This window comes from Rhinolophus hipposideros (genome assembly GCF_964194185.1).
Source record: "Rhinolophus hipposideros genome assembly, chromosome: 11".
NCBI classification, from domain to species: Eukaryota; Metazoa; Chordata; class Mammalia; order Chiroptera; family Rhinolophidae; genus Rhinolophus; species Rhinolophus hipposideros.
The window spans coordinates 2,236,023-2,259,587 of record NC_138057.1 but is presented as its reverse complement, the minus strand read 5'-3'; the positions used below and the strand labels follow the sequence as shown (position 1 = coordinate 2,259,587).

The 23,565-nt window shown below is 44.3% G+C and overlaps 1 protein-coding gene across 1 annotated transcript in view; it reads right to left on the bottom strand.

The window, feature by feature from the left end:
• The window catches only part of ROR2 (receptor tyrosine kinase like orphan receptor 2), a 226,531-nt gene that overhangs the window by 55,716 nt on the left and 147,250 nt on the right, over positions 1-23,565 (bottom strand). Inside the window, exon 2 of the mRNA XM_081066665.1 lies at positions 4,051-4,128. Coding sequence (XP_080922791.1) covers positions 4,051-4,128 — 78 coding nt within the window. The remainder of the gene's footprint in view (positions 1-4,050; positions 4,129-23,565) is intronic.

Sequence of the window (23,565 nt, the reverse complement as noted above, 5' to 3'; positions counted from 1 at the left end):
TCCCATGCTAACACAACACAGTCACTGGAGTCCTGAGACCATCTTTAGTCCTAACAATGGCAGTACTTTGGCATATGGAAATTTCAGGCAACCTTCGCAGCTCTAAATCAGTGTCTTTTGCATTCATTTGCTCTTCTAGGTAGGCTTTTTGCTCTGGTGTCTCTGTGTCAATACCAATCATGTATATAGTGCTCAATACTGGCGCAGTGCCTCTGAACGCAAATGCCTTTATGCTTTTAACTAGTTCTCAGATCTCATTTTGCTCAGGCAGAGCAGTTATATCACTGATGGTCTGGCTCACCAGCCATTTTTCAACTGCCTGTAACTTTACAGATGTGTGGGCATCATAAATGGTACTTGGATGAAAGAAATAGCTCATACAGTCCATTCAGCTATTACTACATTTTATATATGATTTAAACCAAATGTGGCCAGGCAGTGACACTTTCAGCAGCTCTTTAAACAACAAAGGTGCATGGACCAATGAGTCTGGCACTGCCAGGCCAATTCCTGCATCACTGAGGATGTGAGGAGGAGGCAGAGGGAGCAGGAAGGAAGGGTGGAGGGAGACCCCTTTTGTGCAAGAGCCATACCCAAAAGGGAGTAAATCGCGCTGCAGGACCAGAGAACTGGGTTGCTGAGACTCCCTGGGAGCCGCTCACTAGACTCCTATCATCAATGGGCTCCTGAGTTACCCATACCTAGAAACTGATGGGCATGCGGACGACAATCGTGACAACAAGTGGCATCAGCGTGCAGCCACTGCTCCTGGGTGAGGGTTATCCCCTAGGCCCTTTCATCTCCCTTATGGGAGGGTGGAGCAGCCATCCAGTCCAGGTCGTTTTCTGGTCAAACCCAGCACAGACTGCGGCACTCACTCACCACACTGCACCGTCCCATGCTGCCCCAGTGGGAGAGGCCAGTCTGCTGGGCTCTCTGCTTCCTTTCCCACAGTAAGCCCTTACCTAACGTCTTCGATGCGTTCTGTAACTTTAAGTGAAACGATGTGTAACAACACCAATTTTGTTGTAAGCTAACTGACATAAACCAGACTTAAGTTCCTACGGAATCTCATCAAAGTGATAACGAAATGATGCCGAACCAAACAACGTTATTTGAGGAGCTGGTGGACTGCCCTTTTCCAAGCGTGTGTGCACACACAGACACAGACACACACACACACAGCCACCTGAGCAGTGGTGTGCCTTAGAGAAGTCCAAGGCAAGCCTGCAAACTTCCTGAAACCCCCGCTCAGCACTGCATAGGCACTGAATCTCGCATGGCTTTAGCTCAGTCACCTGTGAATTAACAAAGTCAGGAGGCAATGGAATCCCAACCAAGCCAGGGACCTTACAGAGCACTGCTCAAATATCAAAAAGGAGGTCCGAGAATCTCCCCTGCGACTCTGAACAAGACTCATCAATGTTCGCAGCTTGTGGCTATGTGGGAATACACCTTTCTATGAATGTTCAGCCCATGGGCATGTCTGCCCCTTGTTCAGCAAATGCTCTTCCGTCCAAGTGGACCCTGAATCCTGCAGCTGACTGCTTCCCTGACAGCAGCTGTGAACACCCAGGTTAGAGCAGCTGCCACCCCTCGCGGCTCCTCCCTCCCTGCAACCCCCCAGCCCCGCCCACAAGGAGGCCCCACACTCTCTACGTGGGGGCAGCATGCTCTCCCAAGGGAGAGTGAGAGTCTAGAGAATGACCACAGGTTGGCTTTTAGACTGTCACTGTGGTTTGTCCACTGCCCTCATAACTGCCCCTCCATGGCCCCATTATCCTCTAGTCCTCCAGGGTGACCTACACAGCGTGTGACTCAGGTCACACCAATCCCAGGCCAGAGTCCTTCTGGGGGCCAGGCGAAGGGAGTCACTTGGGATGAAATAGAACTTTCTCCTGCCATCTCAAAACTGCATGCTCCACCCAGGGCTGGCTGTTCTGTGATGGTGGAATGTTCTAGATGTGTGCTGCCCATCACAGTGGCCTCCAGCCACAGTTCAAGTGGCTGTTGAGCACTTGAAATGTAGCTAGTAGGACCAAGTAACTGGATTCTTGATTTTATTTAATTTTAACTGATTTAAATTTAAAGACCAACGCACGACAACGGGCCACAGTACGGCCCACAGGCTAGCCCCTGCAGGCCTCTTGGACCTCGGTCACCCAGCCCACAAGCCCCCGCCTTCTCTCAGCTGTCCCAAGGCACCAGTCCTCCTTGCCTCAGCCTTCTACACAGCCGGGCCTTGGCCTGGGACACACCCCCGCCCACCATCTCTGAGTGAATGTCAACCTTTTCAGATCTCAGTGCAACATGCTGTCCCCAAACGCCGATGCACCCTCCTTTCCTTCCAGCTCACCATGCCCTCATCTCTGCCCTAGGTTCCTCACCACAACTCCTCATTGTATCACTTGACAGTTTTCCCCTGTGACACCAACCTGCGAGGCAGACACCACACCTGTGTTGACCGTCAGCGTGCTCAGTCCTGACACAGAGCCTGGCACAGAGGAGCGGTCAGTAAATGTCTGAACTGCAGGCCAAGTCAGATTTGTGAGAAGTGATTTGTAACCATCAAAAACTGTCTTTCTCCCTAAGAAACACTTGCCGAGGCCCAGTGTCACAGGCTTCCAAAACACAGGTCTTTGCTCCCATGGTGGGGGAGGGGGGGGGCGGGGCACATCTCTGTTCTGATAGAAGCCCTCCCCTAAGCAACTTAAAGTGAAGTCAGGTCACACGAGGGAACCAATTTGTGTGTTTACTACGTCTGATGCAAAAACGGGCAAATCCTGGTCAAGGAACCTCCACCCACCCTCGATTTAAACAACTGACCTCTACGCAAACGGTGTGCTCAGAGTGACCCCAAGAAGCCCTTTCAGGACAAAGGGGACATTCTGGATACCTTGGCTGAGACTGGTAGACTTGAGTCATCGCTGCTGAATCCCCAGGAGATCCTACCTTAGACACAGGTCCTGAGGGGACACAGGGACCCTCAATGTGCTGGAGACTATGAAACTATTATGGATTTCTGGGCTTTAAATCATGCTAAACAAAAACAAAGTTAAGCAGAAATAATGTGGCTGTTCTGGGAGGTAACTGGTATGGACTGAATTGTGTGCCCCTCAAAATTCGGATGTTGAAGACCTAATCTCCAATGGGATGGTGTTTGGAGGTGAGGCCTCTGGGAGGTGGTTAGGGTTAGATGGGGTCATGAGAGTGGGGCCCCCATGATGGGAGTAGTGCCCTCATAGGAAGAGGAAGAGACCAGAGCCCTGTCTTTGCAACGTGAGCTCATAGTACCATCTGCAAGCCATGAAAAGAGCTCTCAGCAGGACTGAGCATGCAGCACCCTGATCTGGGGCTTCCAGCTCCCACAACTGTGAAAAATAAATTCCTGTTGACTGAGCCACCCAGTTTGTGGTATTTTGTTATGGTAGCCTGAGCTGATGAGCCACTGATCTAAGGCAATATGGTGACAGTGGATAAAGCAAGAAAAGAGCCACTTCCGTGCCACTAGGCTGCATTACAAGAAATGGGTTCTATTGACCCTACAAATCTAAGATGCCTACAGAACATGCCACGTGAGCAGTGCCACTGAAACCTCTGGGAAAGACTGCATCAAGAGAAATAACCTGCTCCTTGGTGACCCTGTGCAGAAGAGCCACCTGCCCAGAGGAGACGCCCACCCACTCTGGACAATCACATCGAGAGAATAACCTCGAATGGTGGCCATTTATCAGTAGGAGGCTTAGTGCGCAAGCCAGGAGTGCAGCTCCTAAGGCTGTACTCAGGCCACAGAGCACCCACCAGCCCCAAGGCCTTCCCTCCCTCCAGTGGCCATGTACCTACCCAGCCCTCACCACCCTCACCAGTGCATTGAGACAGCTATGGAGGCAGGCATGTCACCACGCCCAGCAGTGGGGCAGGACCCCAGGGTACCCAGCCATCAGTGCCACAGGCCAGGCCTTGAGGAGGAATGGCAGACACTGCAAGCCTCTCTACATGGCACTCTGGAAACACTGCCCAAGACTTGCATTAAAGCACACTTCAGTTTACCTTTCAGAGTTGGGATAGGGTTGTCGTGTCCATCCACTTGTCCCAAAGGGTCATTTGGATCAGGAACCTCTGCTTCCCCTGACAAGAGAACACAGTATCCATGTCAATGAGATTCCACGTCAGGGGCCTTCACTGTGCTTCTCATGCAAACACAGCAGTGTTGTAGCAAAACTGCCCTCTATTTGTAGAAAACCTAGAGGGAGAAGTCCTTATGGCAACTTCTAGAGGGCTTTTGTAGCATCGAATTTGTTATAAGTAAATGTTGGTCTTTTGTTTATCCCAAGCATGACCAACTGCAAACGGTTTGCAGCAGAGCAGATGAAGCGAATGTGGGACTGAAAGTGTCCTTCAGGGAGGGTGAGAAGTTAAAACACTGGCTGGCAAAACAAAGCACTTCTGTATACAGGCAGCAGGTTTCCCTCCCGATACAGGCCCACATTCAGAATTGGAAAATTTCTTAAGCAGCTCACTTCTCTCTCGGCCCCAGACCCACTTGCAGCCAGAGGCCAAGGATGATCTCCCCACAACTGTAAGGACAGAAGTTCTCGTCTTTACAGCAACAGTAACCCCACCCCTCAGAGACTGTACCAGTGGGAGCACCCACCCCCAAACTCATAAACACCAAGGGCAAAAACAGATCTGGTTGGCTCAACTGGGAATACAGCATGAGCACAGGGGCCCCCATCCCAAATCTGGGGGAAGGATGGGCAGGAGTCCCAAATCTGGGGGAAGGATGGGTCACCTGGGACCGTGGTCCTGACTGGGTCTCCCTATGGGCCGGGGATGAGGGATGGGAAATGGTGAAGTCAAGGGGTGGTTCTGACAACACGTCTCCTGGATAAATTTGGGTTTATGGCACTAAAGCCTATTGATGAATCGGACACACACACAACGAAACATTAAGCAGCTTAAAGAGGAAGGAAATCCTGACACACGCTACAACATGGATGGACCCTGAGGACATTATGCAGAGTGAAATAAACCAGTCACAGACAGACAAACACTGTATGATTCCACTTATATAAGGAACCTAGAGCAGTTAAAAATCAGAGAGACAGAAAGCAGAATGGTGGCTGCCAGGGTTTGGGGGAATGGGGAGCTGGGGTTTAATGGGCACAGTTTCAGTTTTGCGAGATGAAAAAGTTCTGGAGATGGAGGGTGGTGATGGTGGCACAACAGTACGAATACTTAATGCCACTGAGCTGTGCAAGTAAAATGGTTAAGACGGTAAATTGTGTTCTGTTTATTTATCATGATTTTTTTACAAAACTCTACCAAAAACAGTTTATAATTCAATACTGGGTCACCCCACTTGTCCCTCTTAAATGAGAGACAAGAACTAACAAATAACTCAGACATTTCAGACCCCTCTTATGATGAGGCCTTGCTCAGAAGAGCCAAGTTCTATAAATGACGTCCAAGTGATTTCCAGGCAGAATCAGGCAGGCAAGATTCGTCAAATTGTTCAGCTCAGTGAACACTGGCTGGTTTACACTGAAGGGCACCAGACCTAATCCCATCCTCCCCACACCGCTGGTGCCTAACTCACGGGGTGCACAAGGTGACACACGGGCCTGCAGCATCTTTCACGCTCAGCCCAGCTCCCAAAAGCCCACAGGGGAGACTGCTTCTGAATGGCCCTCTGGCTCTTCACACCCAGTGTTGGAAGGTTCCTTGTTCTTATCATTTCTGCTAGTACAAACTTGCCCACCTGTCGGAAGCCACTCTCCCATGTCATCTTTCATAAAACGTTCCCGATCCACCATTCAGAAGTGATATCTTTATTGTCTAAAACCACTCCCCCAAACCACACAGCTCTCCTGTGGAAATGAGACCATTCTCCCGAGTTAGTCGCTGTATATATTTTAATCTCTCTCAACATTGTATAAACAGCTGGAGGACAGCATGGGCTGCATGCCCGGGAGGCGGAGAGTCCGAGCGTTAAAACCTAGACAGAATCCCGGGCTGCTGCCGAAGAGACAAGCAGACACTATGCAAGGCAGTCAATGGGTTTTTGCTAAAGAATTAAAGACTTCAGTTTGGGTTTGAAATTTTAAATTGGCATGTTACACATACCATCACTCAGCACTGTTTAAATGTAGAGAGACCACAGGAAATCAAACACACTTGTACTATATACACACATCTGAAAGAGGCATAAAAATTATTAACTGCTTAGAAATTGATAAATGGTGTGAAACAGTCAAATAAATATACACCCTGAAGAAAAATAAGCGCCATTAGCCCAATTCCACCATGGAAAAGATTCCCGGCTCTTCCAAGGCAGCTTTCAATTCGAAGCCTAAGTATTTTCACGCCATGGAGTTGAACATGGATGAGAACACTCCTGTGTGAGAGGAGCTGGAGGTGATCCAAATGCTTCTGTTGGTTCATAAGCAGATGTCAGCCCCACCCAGACACGCAAAGTCACTGCTGACATTGGAGATATTAAACTTCCCTTTGAATAGGTTATGCTGGTCATATTGGAACTTGATTTTTCATTTCTTGCAGCCTCAAGCATTAGCCTAGGCAAAAATATGGTTTGGTATTTGAGCAAAAGAGTATTGTCTACATACATACCTGGGAAAACAGGTCAAGTGTTAAGGAGGCTGATACCAGAGCAAGCCCCACCCCCAGCTTTGGGACTTCGGTGTGAAAGCATCCAAAGGCGCAGGCCAGTGCATTTCCTCCATAAGTCAAATATGTGAATAAATTCAGGACGCCCAATCGCCACAGTCCTTAGAAGCGACACCTTAAGTTGCAACAAAACTGGGTCCTGGTATTGCACTGAACTGAGAAACCGGACACCATTGATACTCTGAAATTTAGTCTCATTCTCCCACACTGCCTACAGTTCAGGCACAGAATGATTGTCCTCATTCAAAATACGGAGCCTCCTAAAAGTTATAAGCAAAATGCAATGGGCATATTTGAACTGGGGGAATAAGGACAAGTGAGAACAGGGCGCAGTGTTTCAGCAGATTCCAATGGGCTTCCTCCTGACCCTAAAAAGGGTTAAGAACAAAACCCAAAGAAAAAAATAAACACAAAACAAAAATAAAAGCTGCCACGCACACATTAAAATGTTACCATTAGATATCTGGAATTATATAGGTAATTTAAATTTCTTCTTTTGTTTTATCGTCAAACATCTCTATAATGAACAAGCATCAGATTTTTAAACATAATTCACATACCATAAAATGCACCACTTTAACGTCTATAATCTAGTGGTTTTTAGTATATTCACAAGGCTGTACAACCATCTCCACAATGTAATTCTGGAATATTTCATCACCTCCGAAGAAACCTTGTTCCCATTAGCAGCCCTCATCTTCGCCTCCCCCAGGCTCTGTAACCACTAATCTGCTTTCTATCTCTATAGATTTATCTGTTTTGAATATTTCACCTAAATGAAATCATACAACATGTGTCCTTTTGAACAAACAGCAATTTTATGATTAGATTTTTAAAATTTCATGTTGGTTATAGCAATAAATAAATAAACAAACAAACAAACAAACAAATGAATAAATAGGTAAGTAAGTAAAGGAAGCCTATAGAAACAGGCTGTGTTAAGAGCCACGGAGGCCCTTCAGGGCCATATCAGCACATCTCACCACTGCCCACAGGCTCTGGGGAGATTCCAGCTCCCCAGGTAGAACAGGAAGTGGGGGACACAAGCATCTGAGACTCAGAGATGACTAAAGGAGGGAACAGAGAGAACTTGGGAAAAAGCTAGAGCACCCAAGATTCAGAAGCTGAAAGGCTCCCTCAGCAAAGAGACGGGTAAGTGTCCCCATCCTGTTGCAACAAGGTGAGGCTCGCAACATGGACGATTAGGGAAGGACTGCATCAGTTCAGGAGCTACCATCACAGGTGCCGCAATGGGACTCATGCCGTCTGCTTTCTCCCTGACGAACACATCTTCTGCACGTCACTGGGGCTGGCCAAACCACCTCTCTCCACCTTCTTAACCCCATGGCCTTCCTGAGCAATCACTGCCAAGCTAGTTGAGCTGCCAGCTGGTCCAAAGTGGTGTGAGCCCAGCAGCATCTCCCATACGGCCACACTCATGCTTTCTACACAAAGGCCCACCTGGGTCTACCTGCTGCTGACCAAGCTCCCGCTGGCTGACTGGATACGGGGGAGACCTACAGACAGGAAGGGTTCGGAGAGGAGACTCGTCTGCCCTAACTCCTCAGGATGTAGTTATTGTCTTCTGAAAATGAGGTTACTAGTCAGAGCAAGTAATATGTCCTTCGTTTTGGTAAAACTCGAAAGGTGTCCAACAAGAGTGTCCAATTTATGATGCTGTAACTTTCCCCCCACCGGACGTGGGTGACTTTTCATTATAAAAACACACACAGGGAGACAATGTAAAGCTACGGGAGAAACTCAAACCTTTGACACCACCAATCAGACAGTGGTGATTTATTAGCTCCATATTAGTGTTTTCATATTTAAAGAAAGAACATCTAATATGAAACAAGCACTTAAGAGTGGCTGGTTGCAATGCAATGTGATACATTAAATGTAGAGTTTGATCCATGTCCAAATGACACTTCTGAAACCCTAGTGGCAAGGACTAGCTACAATGTGGCAACCCAGATGGAAAGGGAAAAGGTATTAGGTAAAGTCTAAGGAAATATGGATACTACGGATTTAGGTTAAGAATAACGTATCAATATTGGACCATTTGTTATGGCACATGTACCACCATGTAAGGTTCAACACTCAGGGACATGGATATGAGGTACATAGGAACTGCATATCTTCACAACTTTTCTATAAATCTGAAACTATTTTAAAGTCAAAAGTTTATTGAAAAATAGCTACCCATTCCATCACGTCGTTTAAGCCCTTAACCAAGGCTCACAGGGCAGACAAGAGCTGTAGAAAAGGAGTGTATCTCTAAACACCCTTCATTCTTCACGGGGCAGTCATGGGAGACAGCCCCTGGGCCAGGCAGAGTGCTAAGTGCATGCACGGAATCTGACACAGATTCATGGGACAGGATACAGGATATTGAACAGCGTGCCAGTAAAGACGCAGACATTTAATCACCTTGGGAAATGCTGGGATTTGAGCTGACTCGTACATTTATTGGCACGGCGTGGTGATATTAGCTCTTCACCTGGAACATAGGGCGTCTCCAGGGCAGCACGTACCAATGTCCTGTATATTCAGGGCTGGGTCAGCTGGTGTCTACCGAATGACCTGATGAAAAGACTCCTAGTTGACGCTGATGGACTTATTAAGTAGTCAGGGTTTCATACAGGGCCTGCAATTATGTTTGCGCCACACAAACATGTACAACTTCTGATAATGAGAAACCATGCACCAAACAAAGTGTCCTGCAGCCCTTCTCTCAACACGGGCTTCCGATGTGACATCTTGATTTATGGCATCAATAAGATAAGAGGAATTTATATCTGCAAAGTGCATATGGATCTGTTCTGATTTCCAGGTTCTTTCTCTAGTATTAAAATACGTACGAGCGTTCCCATTAAGACCAGATACACTATTACGCAAAAATTTACTAATGTGAGTAAATGGATTTAAGTCCATGGTATTTTTGACTTGTGTTTCTCTTAAAAAGCTTTTGTTATTTGGAATGCCCATCCATTAATCTCTACTTGTTGATCTGAATCAGTACCCTTGCTGTGATTTAATGAGATGCAGTCTCTGGCATATTTGGACAACTTCAAAGCAATCTCCTTTTAATTAGGGAGGATATTTTTTTATTCACTAAAGATTGGCATTCTTGGATCTGGTGTCCTCATGAAAAGGTGTAATTTCCAGGACATGAGAAGGAATAGCAGTCAGGACACGGTGAGACCACAGCCTGGAACAGTGAGTGTGTCAGGTCGGGGCCTCTGGAAGGGCAGGCAGGGACCTTACGGTGAGCTGTGCTGCGCAAGAACTGAGATAGCACACCCACTCGCAACTGGAAATGTCGGGCACACGTTCCAGAGCAATCACTTAGCTCAGCAACATGTCGAATCAAGAAGATCCGTGATGCTGGCAATACAACACTTAGAGGGGAAAAAAATTGGAAGGGAGCACAGGATAAAGACCTACAAGATGAGTCCATTAGCCTGGGAACCCAGCCAAAGAAAGTATGTCAATTGTAAGGAGACTCGATAATGTTTCTGGGAATGCGCTCATTAAAACATTACCCCACATGTCCTCAGTGCTGGCTAGAAAACCACACAGCGCTCGAGGTGAGCTGCCAGTACCTAATCAGCAGTCGTCTTACCAGTTTGTAGCTTTTTATTTCATTACTTCTAACTTTGAGTTGAGTAATTAGCAGCCTCTGGTTCCACATTCTTGAAGGGTCGCCTGACTCTGCTCTGGAAATATGATGTGAAACCCAAAAACCTGAGAATGGAGTGGCCAGTGTCTCTTGCCAGCTTAACCTCTGCCCTGAGTTCACTTCTGGAACAAAATATTCAAACCCCCAGTGAGTCTGTGCGCAGGCCAGCTCCTTCCAGTGCTGCTTCACAATGCTTTTTCTACCTGTTACTGAGCACCCCCAGAGCCCCCACAAAGGCCACACTGCCAGGGCCCAGGGAACATTTGGTTGAGGGGGTTGCAAGACTGTCCCACTGATGAGCCTCCTCCCTTTCCCAGCACCTGCAGGTCCTGGCAGTGGCTGCAGGACCCCAGCAGAGCCACGAGGCCCAGACGCCCCACCATAATGTGGCTGGGAAGGCAGGACCCACCACCCGTCGCTGGGACCCAAGCTCTGGGGCTGCTTTCCCTGATGTCCCCGCTTACTAGTGCAGCAAAACTGGCAGAAAAAGAGCAAACGGAAATGCTGAGCAAGTACTCCGAACTTACTCTGACAAGGAATCAGTTTTTTACCTTGAATCTCTAGAAAGTTTTTCATTAAAGGTGAGAAGGGAAAGGATGTCGTTGAAAAATAACCAGCCCTTATTAGAAAAAGAATTCAACTGTGTACGGTCCCATGGCAATGATAGAAGTTACCTTCTGTTTGCTCAAGAGGAGAGCTTTAAAGGCCTTAGCTACGCGTGCTGCAGCCTGGGGGCCCAGGGTGAACGGAGAAATCTGAGGGGGAGTGGATGGCATTCACAGGAAGGGGTTCTGAAGTTTTGCAGCTGTCTCCATCAACCGGAGTCGATGTCCAACCTGTGTGGCCAGAGGCTGCTCTCATCCCCACTGGGACTCAAACGTTGGCACATTTAAAACCAGAAGATTTGTCAGCAGGGACCACCTTGACTTCATGGAAACAAATGGGGGCAAATGTCTGTCATAGTCAAAGGTAGTGACAGTGGTTTTTCAAAGGCAGGCTGTGTATGAGTTTGCTACCGCTGCAGTAACAAAGCCTGAGGGGCTTACACAGCAGTCCTGGAGACCGGAAGGCAGAGCTCAGGGCGCTGGCAGGGCTGGCTTCTCCTGGCGTCTGTCCTGGGCGCGGGGACTGCTGTCTTCTCCCTGTGTCCTCACATGGTCGTCCCTCTACGTGTGTCTGTGTTTCAATCTCCTCTTCTTATAAGGACAGCTGTCATATTGGATTAGGGCCCACCCTTATGACCCCATTTTAACTTAATTACTTCTTGAAAGATACTATCTCCAAAGAAGGTCACATTCTGAGAGACGGGGTGTTAAGACTCCCTATGTCTATTTTGGGGAGGCACAGATACAACCCATGCCAGGTAGTGTTATTCATCTTTAAAGCTCCTTTATAATAAAGGCTGATTTGAAAGTGCCTTTTGCAACCGTGTGGCACAGACTGACAAAGACAGAGAAAGTCTCGGTGAGAAAGAATAAACAGAGGCTTTGAGAATAAACAGATGCTGCAGAGAAGTGCCAGCGACGTGCTAAGGACTTGAGCACCCAAGTCCGTCCTTCTCAAGACAGCCCCCTGTGGCTGCCCTCAAACAGACATGGGGACACCCCAGTCCTCTGAGCTTCCTCTCCACGAAGTGGCCAGCAACAGCTATAGCACCTTCCCAGGCCCCTCCCCTCCGGTGGCATTCCTTTTTCTCATGATATCTGCAGCACTGCCACTCCTGCCGGCACCCCCCACAGCCTGCCAGCCCTGGAGAGATGCCGTGGGTGGGTGCGGAGCAGGGTGTGAGACCGCTTTTGGTAATGACACTGTCAGTATTTACACAGTGCTTCCCATCTGACACACATAGTCCTCCTTACTCCTCTCACTCGAGTGGCTCCTCAACTCTGGTCCCCTAATGCTGATGCGTACCAGGCGTGACACTGCAAAAGCTGCCCTTCGCTTTCTCTTTTCTCCCTGGACAACTTGGCTTTAAATGGCAGCAAAATGGCCACAAATCCCGCATGCACCTTTCCAGCCAGACCTCTCCACAGAAAGCAAGACTCAGAAATCCAGGAGCTGCTCACATCTCTGCTTCTGCATGTGATAGACATACCATGCTCGACGTGTGCAAACCCACATCCAGCAGCTCCCCTGCGGCTGCCCCGCCGTCCTGAATCTGACCCGCCTCACACAGGTGAAGGCCGCAGATCCCACTTCGCTTCCACTGCTCCCGCTCTCACCCTCGCATCCTACCTCCAGTCCCCAGCAGCTGCCGTTGGCTCTGTCTCGAAAAGCATCGGAACTGGCTCCTCAGCCAGCCCTCCTCACACCGGTCCCAGCAGCCCCAGCTCTGGGGGATCATGCAACAGCCCCCAACAGCCCTCCATGCAGCAGCCACACTGCGCCTCTAAAAGGGGCTTCAAACACCGTCCCCTGGGACAGGCAGCAGGGTGAATCTCAACAGCGCAGGGCGGAGTGGACCAGCCAGACACAAAGCAGCCTGTACTGTATGACCACACTAAAACCAAATTCAAAAACAGGCAGAGACGTGTGCGGTGACAGAGCCAGAAGCCTGGTAGCCCCCGGGATGATGGCCAAGAAGGAGCAGGAGATAGGGAGCTGGCGTGGCCCAGTGACACACTTACACTAGGCCAACCCACGTCTTCTCTTTCATCCTTCTCCCATGATATGCTGCCTCCTTACGTTCGGCCCACCCGATCTTGTTCCCACCTCATGAAGCACAGTCCTGCCGCCTGGCCTGCTTCCTGTCTGTGTTTCCCCTTCACACTTCCAAGAGTTGATCTGTTCATTTATTTTTCTGTCTCCTCTTCCTAGGAGCAGGAAGTTCTGTCTGGTCACCATTCTCTCCCCAGCGCCGGGAGCGCGGCCTAGCAGCTGCTAGTTTGGTGAATGAATGAAAGAATGAATATTCCTGTGCTCAACACCTTCTAGCACCTTCCACCTCCTCGGAGAGTCAGCCCGTTTTCTCTGTCTGGCCCTACCCCACACAGGCACAGCACCCTCCTGACTTCCCTTTGGGGCCTCCTCCCCCCACCCCCACCCCTGTCACACCCTCGGCAACAATCGCAGCCCCTTCTCCCTTCAGGGTTGCATTGGTTGTCCCCTTAGCTGGAGGGCTCTTCCCCAGAACACCCTGGAGCTCAGCTCTCAGCCCTGCAGCTCCCTGATCACATGGTAGCTCGTAATCAATGGACACCCTACTGAATAAATGTCAGGCCCACACGTGGCCTTTCCTGTCCCATGCTGCATCCTCTCCCAAGCTCCCTGTCTGTCTCACATCAGAAGAGGGAGGTCTGTGATGGCAGCTCTGGGTAACCGCCGTGTGTGTAGCACCTGGAACCATGCATGCACTACCACGTGAGGAATCGGCCAACACTGGCAGTGTTATGTTCTAGGGCAAGTCCTGAGTTCCAGCTCACTCTCTGAAGGCCGGGGCAGGGCTTGTGCTGCGCAGCTGTGGACAGGGCCCACGGCCTCCTCATGGCCTCCTGGCAGCGCCTATCCCAGAGGCAGACAACAGCGTCACAGCTTGGCTCCCTCGGACCTGCTTAGGCCCAGCTCCTGCTCGTCTTCCAAACCTAGTGACATGACATTACTCCACTGCTCTCAGACCCGAGATTCCTCAGGATGTCCCAGGAGTTCTGACAGACCCCGTATTCCAGACTCTCCGACAACGTGTCCTTTCAACATCAGAGGCAGCTTTACGACTCCGAATGAATAAAGAGAAACTTTTGCAACTTTAAAACTGTGCCATATGCCACTCAACCATAAAACGCACCAGCTGCTGATACCCTCCAGCGGGTGCGTGTCAGTTTGCATTCTGCTTTGTGCACAGCCACGCTCGCAGGTGGCACGCTGCAGAACCCACCAGCAGAAAGGTGGCATAAGATGCCTCGCTCCCTCTAAAACACAGGTACAAAAAACAATGAGAACGCACCATGTCAGACCCCGGGGAATTAACCAGAGCCACGGAACAAACTGAAACATCATCCACCCAAGAAAAAGGAAGGAAACTCGTGACCCAGCAGGTCATTTAACACCAGCTGTGGTCAAGGTCCCTCTCTCCCCTACAGCCCTGCAGACAGCCAGCAGATCTGACACTCTGTTACAAGGGCCATCACGTATTTTTTTTCTGGACATGCAGCACCCTGGGAAACAGATCTGACTCAGAGCTAGGCTGGGGATGGGCTGTGGGAAGGGTGGCAGGTGGCAGTTGATCCTGGCGCATTACCAAAACAGTGACAAACTACTGGCAACACCTAAGCCACCTAACGCTGTGACTACAACTGTAGTAAACATGAGCCCAGCCCGAAATTCAAAAGGAGATCCGGGAGAACTAGAGGACCACAGGGAACTTCAGAAGCTCCCATGTACTTCCAAGATCAAAAAGGCTGTGCTTACACAGAAAGCTATGCACATGCCCAAGAAAGACACCAGTGCCTCGCCTCTGGCACAATTGGGAAGTGACGTCTAAGGGTGAAGTTTGACTGCATGCCTTCTCATTAGATCCCCTGGGAAAGGTGCAAGACATGCAGTGAGGCGTGTAAGGAAATCTCCTGAGCAGTGACTGGCTAACCACACACTTCAACTCACTCAGATGGCACCCCCTTCCTCAGGAATCCAGGCTTTAAAATGTGAAGGACCTTATGTGAAGTATTTTTATCACACACACAAAATGACGACAACAACAATAATAATAAATAAAAAGGGAAGGAGGAAACTTGTGGAGGTGATGAATATGTTTATAGCATAGACTGTGGGGATGGCTTCACAGATGTACGAGGTAGGACAATCATGTTCGTGAGCTCATCCTAGAAATAGTGCTCCACACCTCACTGCTGAATATCACTACGCTCACCTTCGAAGTCCTCCCCTTGGGAAGCTATGCACCGATGCCAGTGCCTAGTCCACCCTCCAAAGCAATTATGGAACTCTTTTTCTGGAATGGCCATCAGAGCTGTCATTGTTTTACCTTTGATATCCTGAATGTCATCCAAATGTCTTCCTTTCAGTATTTCCTTTAGCTTCAGGTATAGAAAGAAGTCACTGGGGGCCAGCTCAGGTGAGTAGGGAGGGTGTTCCAATACAGTTATTTATTCACTGGCTAAAAGCTCCCTCACAGACAGTGCCGTGTGAGCTGGTGCATTGTCATGATGCAAGAGCCATGAACTGTTGGGAAAAGTTCAGGTTGTCGAACTTTTTCACACAGTCTTTTCAACACTTCTAAATAGTAAACTTGGCTAACTGTTTGTGCAGTTGGTACAAATTCATAATGAAGAATCCCTCTGATATCAAAAAAGGTTAGTAACTTTATTGCAATAAGTTTGTGAACTTAATTATCAGGCCTTGTATATTTGTACCCAAACTTATCAAGTTGTATACATTAAATATGTAAAGCTTTTTGAATGTCAATCATACCTCAGCAAAGTGGTTTAAAAAGAAATGAAAACAAGTTTAAAAAACAGTACATAATTCAGTGGGCACACATTATAGGGAATATAGAACCTGCAGAATTAATGAAGGAAAGCCACTAAACAAACAGTAACAAGAAAAGACCACCAAAAACCAAAATGAAAACAAAATTAAAAAAACCACAGTAGCGACAACAAACTTTGAAGAGTAGAGGGATTTGCTACCAGAGTTGTTAAAATATTATCAAAAGTGTCCAGTTTTTCACAAAGAATTACAAAGACATGCAAAGAAATAGGAAAGTATGCCACATACACAGGAAGGGTTGGGGGAGGAAGAGAAAAACACTCAACAGAATGTCCCTGAAGGAGCCAAGTCTATTTTAAATATGTTAAAAGAACTAAAGAAATCAATATCTAAAGAATTGAAGGAAATTACAACAACTATCTTTACTGGAATAGAGATTATCCAGTCTGAAGAGAAGAAAACAAAAGGAATGAAGAAAAATAACAGAGCCTAAGAGACCCATGGGACACTATCAAGATTATCAACACATACACAATGGGAATCCAGAAGGAGAAGAGAAATAATAACCATTATTTGGAGAAATGAAAACCAAAACTTACCAAATTTGAAAACAAGTATTAATTTACACACTTAAGGAACTCAAGGAATTCAAGATAAGATGACCTCTAAGATATACACGCCTAAACACATCATAAACAAATTGTTGAAAAACAAGGACAGAATCTTGAAAGCAACAAGAGAACTCATCCGAGAGAAGAAATCCTCAGTCACATTAAAAGCTGGCTTTCATCAGAAACCCAGTGGGATGGCATATTAAAAGTGTTGGGAGAAAAAAAGACATCTAAGAATTTTATATCCAGCTAAACTCTTCTTCAAAAATGAAGGAGAAATTAGGTCACTTCCAGATAAACAAAAAAAGAGAAAATCTGTCATTAGCAGGCTACTCTATAAGAAATAGCAAAGTCATTCAAGATGAAATAAAGTATGTTGAAGAGAAATTCTAATTCATATAGGAACTAAAAGAGTACCAGTAAGGTACTATGAAAGACAATATAAACATATTTTTGTTTGTAACTCTTTTCTTCTTCTATTTGTTTTAAAAGATTACTACACAAATTATAATCATAAAACTGTGTTGATGGATTTAAAACAAATAAAGATGTAATCTGGACTACAAACATATAGAGATATAATTTGTACAACACAAATAATTAAAAGAAGAGGAGAGGGAAGAGAGATATAATGGAGCAAAGTGTTTGCTATTAAAATTAAGTTAGTAATAATCTGAACTGTATTTAAAAATAGTAATAGTACTCCTCATGGAAACCACTGAGAAAATAATTTTTAAAGTTATATATACATATATATGTATGTATATGTATACATACACACACATGAGTAGAGAGAGAGAGAGAGAGAGAGAATATAAAGGAATTTTAAAAGTATGCTAGGAACTATCAATTTAACACATAAAAGCAGGAAGCAAGGAAAAGGAACAAGAAGATATGGAATATGGAAAACAAGTAGCAAAATGGTATAAGCAAAACCTATCTTATCAGTAATTAAATTAAATGCAAATGAATTAAAAGGACAAAGCAAAACACAGAGATTGGCAGAATGGATTAAAAACATTATGCAACTGTATCTTGCTGTCTACAAGAGATATGCCTCATATTCAAAAACACAGACTGAAAAGATCTATCACGCAAACAGCAATCATACGAAATCTGGTGTGGTTATACTAGTATCAGATGAAATAAGCTACAAGCAAAAATCATTACTAAAGAAAGACATTTTGTAATGATAAAAAAGTCAACTCATCAATCTACCATAAAAATACACTCATCTAACTACACAGCCCCAAAACACACAAAGCAAAAACTTACAGAAATCAAGGGAAAAATAGATAATTTAACAATAATAATTGGAGACTTTAATACCCAACTTTCAATAATGGATATAAAAAGTAGGCAGATCAGCAAAGAAACAGAAGACTTAAAAAATACTACAAACCAACTAGACTTAACACTACAGAACATTCCACCCCAAGAGTAAAATACACATTCTTCTCAAGCTCACACAGAACATTCTTCAGGATAGTCCATATTCTAGGCCATATAACAAGCCTTAATAAATTTAACAGAATTAAAATCATGCAAAGTATGTTCTCTAACAACAGAATGAAATTAGAAACCAATAACAGAAGAAAATTTGGGATATCCACAAATATGTGAAGATTAAACAAAACATTCCTAAATAACCAATGAGTCACAGAGGAAATCACAAGATTAGAAAATACTTTGAGATGAACGAAAATGAAACAAAAAAAAGAACGAAACTAATGGAGTACAGCTAAAGTAAAAGTTAAAGGAAAATTTATAGTTTTAAATATCTATATTAATAAAGATCTCAAATCAATAACCCAACTTTACACCTTAAGGGATTAAAAAAAGAATACACTAAACCCAACGCCAGCAGAAGAAAAGAAAGAATAAACAGCAGAGACAAATGACATAGACAATGGAAAAAGAATACAGAAAAATCAATGAAACCAAAAGTTGGTTCTTTGAAAAGATCAACAAAATTGACAAACCTTTAGCTAGGGCGAGCAAGAGAAAAAGAGGAAACTCAAATTATTAAAATCAGAAATGAAAGTGGGGACATTACTATCAACCTTATATGGACAGACAGATCAATAGGACACAATTTGAGAATCCAGGAATGACACAAGTATATATGGAAATGGTGATTATAGACAGGGTGTTTTTTTCCAACTAAATGGGAATGAATCCATAAGTGAAACTCTATTACTCTTCATGAAAAAGTGAATTCTGGCTGATCAATGACTTAAGCATGTAATATGAAACCATGAGTGAAACGCTTTGGTCATGAATAAGAAAAAGACCCATAACCCCATACAGAGAGCTGAAGGACACGAAGGGTTTGTAAATAAATTCAAATGGTTAATAAGGCTATGAAAGACTCAAAACCATAATGTTCACTCAAAAATGGTGAACTGACATGGAGGACCAATGTTCACATGCCTCCTTGGAAAGGGAGGCAGGCACTTCCTGCCTGGCCCAGGGTGCACACGGAAACTCAGAACTTCTGTGACATGTAGCCATCTGTTCAAACCAACAAGGTCCCTGTGTAAAACTCCACAGGTAGGCGTTTATACTCCAGATATTCTGGAGGTGTGAAAGTGTAACTATGAGCCTTGTTCCAGCCCTGGTTGTTGGAGCAGAGGACAGGAGAATATCCAAATACTGATCAAGGCAATGCTGGTTACTAAAGTATGGTACAGACCCAGAATGGGTGAACGTAACAGGCAATAAATATATAAGTAAAGTACATACACATAATGACAATAACTGCCATGAGAGTTGAGCATCTAACCTGTGGTGAGAACTGGCTAAGCCCCTTCTCAAGGATTACCTCTAACCCTCAAAGGACCCTGTGTGCATCTACTGTCACCCTCCAAACACCAATAAAGAAACAGCTACATTCAAGGGGCCAGCAGCAGAAAGTAAATCTGTGCACACGATGCAGAAATACGGCCAGACAGATTTATGAGTGAGAAAAGCAAGGAGAGTGGACTGCACTGCGTGCCGTGGCACACCCCCGTCCCCATACGCAGGCTGAGCTATAGTTGCTGGCAGCTACGCAGAAGAAAACAGGTCTGAATGGAGATGAAGGGTGGGAGAAGGGGTGGGCCTGTGTGTGACCTGTTTTGGCAATTTGGCTATTTTCTTTTCATTAACAAAACAAAACAAACTAAAAAGCTAGTCAAATATTTTCTTTTCTTTTTAAAAAAAATTTATTGGGGTGACAATTGTTAGTGAAATTACATAGATTTCAGGTGTACAATTCTGTATTACATCATCTATAAATCCCATTGTGTGTTCACCACCCAGAGTCAGTTCTCCTTCCATCACCATATATTTGATCCCCCTTACCCTCATCTCCCATCCCCCACCCCTTTCCCTCTGGTAACCACTAAACTATTGTCTGTGTCTATGAGTTTTTGTTTCTCATTTGTTTGTCTTGTTCTTTGGTTGTTTTTGGTTTATATACCACATATCAGTGAAATCACATGGTTCTCTGCTTTTTCTGTCTGACTTATTTCGCTTAGCATTATACTCTCAAGATCCATCCATGTTGTCACAAATGTTCCTATATCATCTTTTCTTACGGATGAATAGTATTCCATTGTGTATATATACCACAACTTCTTTACCCATTCTTCTATCGAAGGACATTTTGCTTGTTTCCATGTCTTGGCCACCATAAACAAAGCTGCAATGAACATTGGAGCACACGTGTCTTTATGTATCACTGTTTTCAGATTTTTGGGGTAGATACCCAGGAGAGGGATTGCTGGGTCATATGGTAATTGTATTTGTAATTTTTTGAGAAAACTCCACACTGCCTTCCTTAACGGCTGCACCAGTCTGCATTCTCACCAACAGTGTATGAGGGTTCCTTTTTCTCCACAGCCTCTCCAACACTTGTTACTATTTGTCTTCTTGATGATAGCCATTCTGACTGGGGTGAGGTGATATCTCATGGTGGTTTTTATTTGCATTTCCCTGATGATTAGTGATGTTGAGCATTTTTTCATATGTCTATTTGCCATTTGTATGTCTTCTTTGGAGAAATGTCTCTTCAGGTCCTCTGCCCATTTTTTAATTGGGGTGTTTGTTTTTTTGTTGTGGAGTTTCATGAGTTCCTTGTATATTTTGGATATTAGCGCCTTATCAAAGACACTCTTTGCAAAAATCTTCTCTCATTCAGTTGGTTGCCTCTTTATTTTGTCGATAATTTCTTTTGCTGTGCAGAAGCTTTTAAGGTTAATATAGTCCCATTCGTTTATTTCAGCTTTTACTTCCATTGCCTTTGGAGTCAAATTCATAAAACGCTCTTTGAACCCAAGGTCCATAAATTTAGTACCTATGTTTTCTTTCTCTTTTTGTTTTTTTATTAAATTAATTGGGGTGACAATTGTTAGCAAATTTACATAGATTTCAGGTGTACAATTCTATATTACATCATCTTTAAATCCCATTGTGTGTTCACCACCCAGAGTCAGTTCTCCTTCCATCACCATATATTTGATCCCCTTTACCCTCAACTCCCACCCCCCACACCCGTTACCCTCTGGTAACCACTAAACTATTGTGTCTGTCTATGAGTTTTTCTTTCTCATTTGTTTGTCTTGTTCTTTTGTTGTTTTTGGTTTATATAATGCTAAGTGAAATAAGTCAGACAGAAGAAGCAGAGAACCCTATGATTTCACTGATACGTGGTATATAAATCTATGTTTTCTTCTATGCAGTTTATTGTGTCAGGTCTTATGCTTAAGTCTTTGATCCATTTTGAATTAATTTTGGTACATGGTGACAGATAGCAGTCCAGTTTCATTCTTTTGCACGTGGCTATCCAATTCTCCCAGCACCATTTATTGAAGAGGTTGTCTTTCCTCCATTGTATGTTTTTAGCTTCTTTGTCAAAAATTATCTGTCCATGTTTATGTGGTTTTATTTCTGGGCTCTCCATTCTATTCCATTGGTCTATGTGTCTGTTTCTCTGCCAGTACCATGCTGTTTTGATTATTGTAGCCCTGTAGTACAAGCTAAAGTCAGGGAGTGTGATACCTCCAGTATTATTCTTTTTTCTTAAGATTGCTTTTGCTATTTGAGCTCTTTTGTAGTTCCAAACAAATCTGATGATTTTTTGTTCTATTTCTTTAAAAACTGCCATTGGGATTTTGATGGGGATTGCATTAAATCTGTATATTGCTTTGGGTAATATGGCCATTTTAATATGTTGATTCTTTCAATCCATGAGCATGGAATGTCTTTCCATTTCTTTGTGTCTTCTTCAATTTCTTTCAAAAAAGTCTTATAGTTTACAGCATATAGCTCCTTCACATCCTTGGTTTTAATGCATTGTTTTAATCTTTTTAATGCATTGTTGTATTCGAATTGCTAGAATTTTGTTTACGATTTTTGCATCTGTATTCATCAGAGATATTGGTCTGTAGTTTTCTTTTTTTGTGTTGTCCTTACCAGGTTTTGGTATCAGAGTAATGTTGGCCTCATAAAATGAGTTTAGGGAGTACTGTCCCTTCTTCAATTTTTTGGAAGAGTTTGAGCAGGATTGGTAATAGATCCTCCTTGAAGGTTTGGTAGAATTCACTAGTGAAGCCATCTTTTGCTTTTGGGAAGGTTTTGGATGACTGATTCTATTTCGTTACTGGTGATCGGTCTGTTTAGATTTTCCAGTTCTTCATGATTCAGCCTAGGAAGGCTATATGTTTTTAAAAACTTGTCCATTTCTCCTTGGTTATTGAATTTGGTGGCATATAGTCCTTCATAGTATTCTCGGATGATACTTTGTATTTCTGTGGTGTCCGTGATAACTTCCCCTTTTTCGGTTCTGATTTTGTTAATTAGTGTCTTCTCTCTTCTTATCTTAGTGAGTCTAGCCAAAATTTGTGAATTTTGTTAATCTTTTCAAAGAACCAGCTCTTTGACACATTATTTTTTTTCTATTGTCTTTTTGTTCTCTATATCATTTAGTTCTGCTCTGAGTTTTATTATTTCCTTTCTTCTGCTGACCTTGGGTTTCACTTGTTCTTCATTTTCTAGTTCTTTAAGGTGTAACATGAGGTTATTTATTTGGGATTTTTCTTGTTTCTTGAGATAGGCCTGTAATGATATAAATTTCCCTCTTAAAACTGCTTTCGCGGCATCCCAAAAATTTTGGTAGGATGTATTTTCATTGTCATTTGTTTCTATGTATCTTTTGATCTCTCCTCTAATTTCTTCTTTGACCCAGTCGTTCTTTAAAAGTATGTTGTTTAATCTCCATGTATTTGTGTTTTTTCCTGCTTTCTTTTTGCAGTTGATATCCAATTTCAAAGCCTTGTGATCAGAGAATATGCTTGGTATGATTTCAATCTTCTTAAATTTGCTAAGGCTGATTTTATGTCCCAATATATGGTCTATCCTTGAGAATATTCCATGTACACTCGAAAAGAATGTATAGTCTGATGTTTTAGGATGAAGTGCTCTATATATGTCAATGATGTCCATTTCATCTAATGTGTCATTTAGGGCTGCTAGTTCATTATTTATTTTCTGTTTGGATGATCTATCCATACCTGTCAATGATGTATTTAAGTCCCCTAGTATAATTGTGTTTTGGTCAATTTCTCCCTTTAGTTCTGTTAGTAGTTGCTTGGTATGTTTCGGTGCTCCCTGATTGGGGGCATAAATACTGTTGACTGTTATGTCTTCTTGTTATATAGTCCCCTTTACCATTCTGCAATGGTGCTCCCTGATTGGAGGCATAAATACTGGAGACGGTTATGTTTTCTTGTTATATAGTCCCCTTTACCATTCTGCAACGTCTCTCTTTGTCTCTTGTTATCTTTTTCACCCTGAATCTGTTTCATTTGATATCATTATGGCTACACCTGATTTTTCTGAGTACCATTTGCCTGGAGTGTCAATTTCCACCCTTTCATTTTGAATCGATGCTTGTCCTTGTAGCTGAGATGTGTCTATTGGAGACAGCATAAGGTTGGGATTAGTTTTTTGATCCAATCTGCTACTCTGTGCCTTTTTATTGGTGAGTTCAATCCATTTACATTTAGGGTGATAATTGATATGTCAGGATTTCCTGTCATTCTATCTTTAGTTTTCTGGTAAGGCTGTGTCTCCATTGTTTCTTTGCCTTTTTTTGTTGTCTAT